Source organism: Rhinopithecus bieti, unplaced genomic scaffold (assembly GCF_001698545.2).
Source record: "Rhinopithecus bieti isolate Rb0 unplaced genomic scaffold, ASM169854v2 scaffold_9581, whole genome shotgun sequence".
Classification (NCBI taxonomy): Eukaryota; Metazoa; Chordata; class Mammalia; order Primates; family Cercopithecidae; genus Rhinopithecus; species Rhinopithecus bieti.
The window spans coordinates 360,580-368,030 of NW_016806413.1; the positions used below are offsets into that span (position 1 = coordinate 360,580).

Genomic DNA, 7,451 nt, shown 5'->3' on the forward strand with positions numbered 1-7,451 from the left:
GGGGGCCAAGGTGAGTGGATCACGAGGTCAGGAGATGGAGACCATCCCGGCTAACATGGTGAAACCCCGTCTCTACTAAAATATTAGAAAATTAGCCGGGTGTGGTGGTGGGTGCCTATAGTCCCAGCTACTCGGGAGGCTGAGGCAGAAGAATGGCGTGAACCCGGGAGGCGGAGCTTGCAGTAAGCTGAGATTGCGTCACTGCACTCTAGTCTGGGAGATAGAGCGAGACTCTTGTCTCAAAAAAAAAAAAAAAGCCGGGCATGGTGGCGGGTACCTGTAATCCCAGCTACTCAGGAGGCCGAGGCAGGAGAATTGCTTGAAACCAGGAGGTGGAGGTTGCAGTGAGCCAAGATCGCACCACTGCACTCCAGCCTGGGCGACAGAGCAAGACTACGTCTCAACACGCCTGTAATCCCAGTACTTTGGGGGCCAAGGTGAGTGGATCACGAGGTCAGGAGATGGAGACCATCCCGGCTAACATGGTGAAACCCCGTCTCTACTAAAAATATTAGAAAAATTAGCCGGGTGTGGTGGTGGGTGCCTATAGTCCCAGCTACTCGGGAGGCTGAGGCAGAAGAATGGCGTGAACCCGGGAGGCGGAGCTTGCAGTAAGCTGAGATTGCGTCACTGCACTCTAGTCTGGGAGATAGAGCGAGACTCTTGTCTCAAAAAAAAAAAAAAAAAAAGCCAGGCATGGTGGCGGGTACCTGTAATCCCAGCTACTCAGGAGGCCGAGGCAGGAGAATTGCTTGAAACCAGGAGGTGGAGGTTGCAGTGAGCCAAGATCGCACCACTGCACTCCAGCCTGGGCGACAGAGCAAGACTACGTCTCAAAAAAAAAAAAAAAAAAAAAGAAGTGAGTGTTTAGCTGGAGTGAGGAAGAAATACTGAATTCCCAGGTCAGGAATTCCAGTTCCATTTTCACCAGGCACAGATATCCCAGCTCCTGAAAAAGGCCAAGACTGACAGTCTGGCACTGGGCAGGTGTAAGAAAGGACTGTTTTAAGAACCTTATTACACAAAGCTCTTATTTCTGGATCCACCACTGCTTACATTTGCACCTGGACACCACTTTGAGGTGCAAGAAGAAAGGTCAGGACATAGAGAAAAATGCACACAGAACGATGAGAGAGGATGACGAGGGAGCAAGCCTGCATCAGAGCACGGCTGATGTCTTGGAAGCCACCAAAGGCACCCACCAGAGCCTTCCCCACCTGCCAAGCCCCTGCAGCACCCGGAGGGCAAGCCGGCTTCCTGAGGCCATGCGGAATCCAGGGCAGAGGGGACAGTGGGAGGGGCTGCCTGTGGCAGTGGCTATTCACATCAACAGGGCTCAGCCGAGGCAGTGAGGATGAGGGCGAGAGCCGGGGCAGCTGACCGGGCCCAGGATGCAGCTCACAGGAGGGGCGTCTGCACACACCTCCCCAACTGCAAGGCTTCTTCTCAAAGGCAAGCACACTTGGACAGACCAACACGAGGCTACCTACACAGGGTGAGCGAGTTCATAAATATTAATCAAGGATCTGAAACAAACTTCTTTCTCAAATAATTGAAATCCGAAAGCTTTTGGAAGCCAACTGTCCCTGAACAAAGTTTTACAATTGAGAAGTATCTCCTGTTCCTATTTTGTCAAGTTTCTTTGATGGCCGGACAAAAAGAAGCTTCAAGTAATGGAGAAGGCATCGTCTGAGCGCAGCTGCTTTCCTGGCTGCCTGTGCCGTTCCTGTCTTCCAAATCCTATGCTTGGAGGCGCCCGGAGGGACATTTTTGCCAGGAACCAACCTGACGTGAAAAAGATGAGTGTGACACAGCCGGCTGGGCAGGAGAGTGGAGGTGGCCACAGGAGAGTCTGCCCATGCCCTGGCCAGCCCGACCATGCTGCCGAGTGCTGAGAGGCCGCCCCACCCAGAGGGCACAGGGCAAACCCTAAGCACTGAAAGTTTTGCCCGTGAAGCCTCAGGGGATGCCCTGTGCCACATCCTTGTGCCTCGTTGACCAGCCTGCTTGCTAAAGGAGCCCAGGGACCTGAGCCTGCAACACCGTGAGGGGTGAGAAGAGCACGCTGCTGTGGGTGCACCAGACTCAAACCTCACATCAGAAGTTACAAAGAACCCCAAATGCGCTTCAGAGCCCCGCCAACCCCTGAGCCAGGCTCATCCCTGACACAGCGAACCCACTGCAGCCCCCGTGGCACACACCCCAAGCACCACCCAAGGGAGCCCCATGGCCAGGGCTGTGTCAGTTGTGCCGCTTGGGGCAGAGACGGCTCTTGGGGCAGGCAGACCGGTGTGGGAAAATTCTGTGCCAATCAACTGCTTAAAGAATTGGGGAAAATAGAAAGTCAAGAAAGGGCTCCGATACACAAGGGAAACCGCATGTGAGAACCGGCACTCCCAGCAGGGAGATGTCACTCTCCAGAGGCCATGGAGATGGCAGACACCTCTGTCTCTACAGTGACCCAGATCCAACTGAAAGTGTGCAGGAAGACAGGTCTATTGACGCTGAAATCCAGAAATCAAGGTCCACAGATGAATGGAGGCATCTTCAGCCCTGAGGAGGCCAGGCTGTGTCCCCTGATGCCTCTGAGGGTGGGCACAGCAGCCAGCTCCCTGTGGGCAGAGTCCACATGGTCCTTATTCCCCTCCCTGGGGACAGGGTAGCACAGTCAGACGCTGAGACATGAGGCCACACGCAGGGGGGCACCTTCCTGCCTTGGCCTGGCCCGACCGTCTCTGGAGTCAGGAGGCCGTGGCAGCCACACCACAATGTGGCTCCAGGCACGATTCTGTGGACGGATTCCAGGATTCCAGACAGATTAAATCTCCGTGGAATGATGAAAATTAAAATTTACTTGATTATGGAAGTCTCTGATTTATTCCAGCCAAAATATTAAATGAGCCACTAAGAATCACCACAAAGCCATCGCCAGGGTGGCAGCACAGCAGAAGGACACGTGCCCAGGCTGGTGGCTCTAGCTCTTCACCTCTGCAACCTCCTTCTCTGCCTTCTCTTTGGCCTTCTCCTTCTCCTCCACCTTCTCCTCTTTTTCCAGTGTTGCTACAATCTCAGCCACCTGGCTGGTGGAGATGTGAACATCTTCTTTGTCCACCAGCTCAATCACCTACACACAAGGGAAAGGGAGAGGCTCAAGTGGCTGCACCCTACAGCACAGTGAGGCGGGGCGGGTGGCAGCAGCATGCATGCAACCGCGGCCTGCGGGCCCCGGGGTCCTCAGAGCACCAGTTCCCCCAAGGGGGGCCACAGGCCCTGGGAAAGGGGCTTGGAAAGTGGGAGGACAAAGGAGCCAGGGGGCTGCCTTGGCGGGTGGCAGACAGCACAACGGGGCTGCCAGGGTGAAGTTCCTGCTCTGCTCGGGAACCTGGGCCATGGCTTCTCAGGGCAGAGTGTGGTGACATGCAGGGACCTTGTCCCCATTCTGCCACCCAGAGTAGCAGGGAAGGGAAGGGCAGCTGTGCAGTAGATATCTGATCCTTGCTTCCAAACTGAACTGCAAGGAACCAGCCAATGTTCCTGATAGACGTTTAGAAAATCACTAACCTGAACCAGCCAACGCTTGTGATAGACGTCTGGAAAATCACTAACATGACACATGCACCGGGAGCCACGAGGCAGCTTCCCCTCAGAGATGTCAGTGACTGGGAAAACTGAGTGTCCACACTCAGGCTACAGCCCTGCCTTCCCTCCAGAGACTGGATCCTGGGCCAGGGTCTCCCGGGGTACCCAGGAACCTGAGTGGCTGCACTTGGGAGCTTAGCCCAGCAGCCACCTCTCAGGCTCAGCGGCCCCTGGCAGGTGTAAGCTGTCCCCTGGCTCCCAAATGCAGACGCCTCTCAGTCTCGGGGGTCCCCAACTTCCCTACGCAGACACCTCTCAGCCTCAGAGGTCCTTGGCTCCCCTATGCAGATGCCTCTCAGCCTCATGGGACCCCAGCAGGTGTGAGCCGTCCCCCAGCTCCCTGTGCAGATGCCTCTCAGCCTTGGGGGACCCTGGCGGCTGTGAGCCACCACCTGCTTCCCTATGCAGTCGCCTCTCAGCTTTCACGGGCCCCTGAGAGGTGTTTGCCGCCCCCCGGCCCCCACCGTGTCACCAGCTGGGGGCGGGGTCCAGGGAGGCGCATTATGGTCACTCGGTGCGTTTGTTGTCTCAACACTTGAGTTTGTAACTTCAGTAATTTCTCACTTCTGATGTTTCCAATGAGAGCAGCGGCTTAAAGGAGCAGTCGCAGCAACAGACTCAAACCCGACAGGAAGGGGTAGCTGCCCAGGAGGATGCCGGGCATGCAATGAACAGTCCCCCTGCCCTACCCCACCCCAGAGCAGGTGGCAGCTGGCCCGCACCGTCTGCAGTGAGGCCCACCTTAACGAGGTCGTCGATGTTGACCTTGCCGTCCTTGTTTTCATCCAGTGCTGCAGCCAGGCTGGTGAGCTTGCTTTCAGGAATGTGCTTGACTTGCTTCATGGCACTGATGAGCTCGGCGACACTGATGACGTTCTCCCTGTGGGAGCACAGCCTGCATGTGGCCACGGGCAGGTGTCCTGCTACACGGGGCCTCAATGCCCACACCTGTGGCTGCAAGTGGTCAGCACTGACACAGGCAGCTCCACGTGAGCCAGGAAACCCCCAAGGTATGATCCCATCCTGAATACACTGCCAAGAGCTCCCAGAGCCAGCGTGGACACAAACACAGAAACACTACCGGGTCCAGGGTTTCCACGGGCATGTCTGCCCCTCAGTGGCCACCCCTCCGGGGCCATGGCTGCTGGGCAGTGGTCCTCAGGCCTGTGGCCACTTGCCAATACTTTCATGATCATGGAGGCTGTGGTGCCCTAGGCAGATGAGGGCCTCCAAGAGCATGAGCAGGGTGCCACAGGCAGCCCGCCTACAACGCTGTGGGGGTGGGGGTGGAGATTTGGAGCCTGCAGGGCACCAGCTGTCGCCCAACAGCTGTTTCATTCGCCTAGAAGGGACTCACACAACGGCAGCTCCCTCAGCCACTGCTGCAGCAATCTGGGACATGTCGGGCAAAGAGAAGGACAACTGCCCGAGTTGGTGTCATTACTGAGTGTGGGTGGGGTCAGGAAGAGGGAGAGGCAAGAGAGAGCCTGGTAATTCGAGGAAACAGAAGCCAAGAGAGGCGGAGGCTGGAACAGGAGGGGAGAGGGCTGTGGGAAGAGGAAGAGGGGCCAGGAAGGGAGGAACTGCTCTCAGAGAGGCAGAGACTGAGATGCCAGTGGGTCCCTGGCTGGGACTGCTGGGTCAAAGGAGGAGAGGCAACTAGTCAGAGGCCAAGATGTGCCCTTTGGAGCCAGAAGGGCCCAGCTTGGATCCAGCAAAGGGACCAGGCTTCCTGAGTCTCCCATCCCTCTCCCACGCCCGCCACCCCACTCACCCCGTGGGCATGGCGCTGGCTGGGGCCAGCTTGCCAGCTTGCTGGTCCATCTCCAGCTGTGAGATCAAGCCGTCGATCTGCCCGATCATCTGCTGCACCCTTTTTGTCAGTCTCTTGCTGGCTTTAGATTCTTCCACATATTTTTCTTCACCAGTCTTTGAAAGCTCCTTCTTGATCTCCTGCAAGTCCTAATAAAATTATTTTAGTTGTAAAAAGTTTGTCTTAAAAGAAAAAGGGGGCCGGGTGCAGTGGCTCACGCCTGTAATCCCGGTACTTTGGGAGGCCAAGGCGGGCAGATCACCTGAGGTCAGGAGTTCGAGACCAGCCTGGCCAATGTGGTGAAACCCTGTCTCTACTAAAAATACAAAAATTAGCTGGGCATGGTGGCGGGCATCTGTAATCCCACTTACTCGGGAGGCTGAGGCAGGAGAATCGCTTGAAGTGAGCTAAGACCATGCCAACGCACTCCAGCCTGGGTAACAGAGCGAGACTCTGTCTCAAAAAAAAAAGAAAAAAGAAAAAAGAAAAAGGAATCTGGTTGGGCACAGTGGCTCATGCCTGTAATCCCAGCACTTTGGGAGGCCAAGGCAGGAGGATCACTTGAGGACAGGAGTTTGAAACCAGCCCAGGCAACATAGCGAGACCTTATTTCTACTAAAATTCAAACAAAAAATTAGCCAGGTGTGGTGGTACACACCTGTAGTCCCAGCTACCCACGAGTCTGAGACAGGAGGATCGCTTGAGCCCGGGAGGTCGAGGCTGCAGTGAGCCAAGATCACACCACTGCATTCCAGCTTAGGTGACAGAGTTAGACCCCATCTCAAGAAAAAAAAAAAAAAAAAAAAAAAGCTAATAAATTAACGTGTAAAGGTAATTAAATCCATTAATTCAAACCAGAGAAAGTTACAAACTATATTTCTATCATACAAATTTCTTATTTTGTACACTGCCTTTTAGCAAAAGATACAGAATCTATTCTGAATCTCAATTTCCTTCACATTTGTTAAAGAAAAATTAAGTGAACAAATTAATCAAGGAAATTAAGTGTCTTTTTTTTTTGAGATAGGGTGTTGCTCTGTCGCCCAGGCTGGAGTGAAGTGGCATGATCTCAGCTCACTGCAGCCTCCAACTCCCAGCCTCCCACTCCCAAGCAATCCTCCTGCCTCAGACTCCGGAGTAGCTGGGAGTACAGGCACACGCCATCATGCCTAGCTAATTTTTGTATTTTTTGCAGAAATGGGGTTTCACCATGTTGCCCAGGATGGTCTCAAACTCCTGAGCTCAAGTGATCCTCCTGCCTTGACCTCCCAAAGTGGGGATTACAGGCCTGAGCCGCCAGTGCCCAGCTTTAAGTGTCTTTTTAAACTCGAAGTTATTTTTTTCCCCACAAATAAACATCATGGGGAGGCGAGAAGAGGGGAGGGAAGGAACAAGCTGAGGTGGTGATAAGCACCTCACATCCAGTGGAGAACCCACAAGGTATGAGGCTGTCATAAATCCAGAAATGGCAAATTATTTTTGCCAATTGAAAAATCAGTCATCACTACCAACAGAGCTATGAAAACGGTTTTAAAAAAGTCGTATTAGGGGCCAGTCATGGTGGCTCACGCCTGTAATCCCAGCACTTTGGGAGGCTGAGGCGGGCGGATCACGAGGTCAGGAGATCGAGACCATCCTGGCTAACACAGTGAAACCCCGTCTCTACTAAAAATACAAAAAAATTAGCCGGGCGTGTTGGCGAGCACCTGTAGTCCCAGCTACTTGGGAGGCTGAGGCAGAAGAATGGCGTGAACCTGGGAGGCAGAGCTTGCAGTGAGCCGATTTCTTGCCACTGTACTCCAGCCTGGGCGACAGAGACTCCGTCTCCAAAGAAAAAAAAGCAAGGGCCAGGCGCGGTGGCTCATGCCTGTAATCCTAGCACTTTGGGAGGCCGAGGCGGGCGGATCACAAGGTCAGCAGTTTGAGATCAGCCTAGTCAACAGGGTGAAACCCCGTCTCTACTAAAAATACAAAAAATTAGCTAGGCGTGGTGGNNNGT

At 54.3% G+C, this 7,451-nt stretch overlaps 1 protein-coding gene across 2 annotated transcripts in view; it reads right to left on the reverse strand.

Moving 5' to 3' along the window:
* Nucleotides 1-1,491: 1,491 nt before the first annotated feature.
* The window catches only part of LETM1 (leucine zipper and EF-hand containing transmembrane protein 1), a 43,460-nt gene continuing 37,500 nt past the window's right edge, over nucleotides 1,492-7,451 (reverse strand). For both annotated transcript variants that reach the window (XM_017876233.1, XM_017876232.1), the window contains exons 12-14: nucleotides 5,414-5,601; nucleotides 4,381-4,519; nucleotides 1,492-3,124 (exon numbers count right to left, since the gene is read on the reverse strand). In XM_017876233.1, the coding sequence (XP_017731722.1) occupies nucleotides 2,975-3,124; nucleotides 4,381-4,519; nucleotides 5,414-5,601 (477 nt within the window). In that variant the 3' untranslated portion in view covers nucleotides 1,492-2,974. The remainder of the gene's footprint in view (nucleotides 3,125-4,380; nucleotides 4,520-5,413; nucleotides 5,602-7,451) is intronic.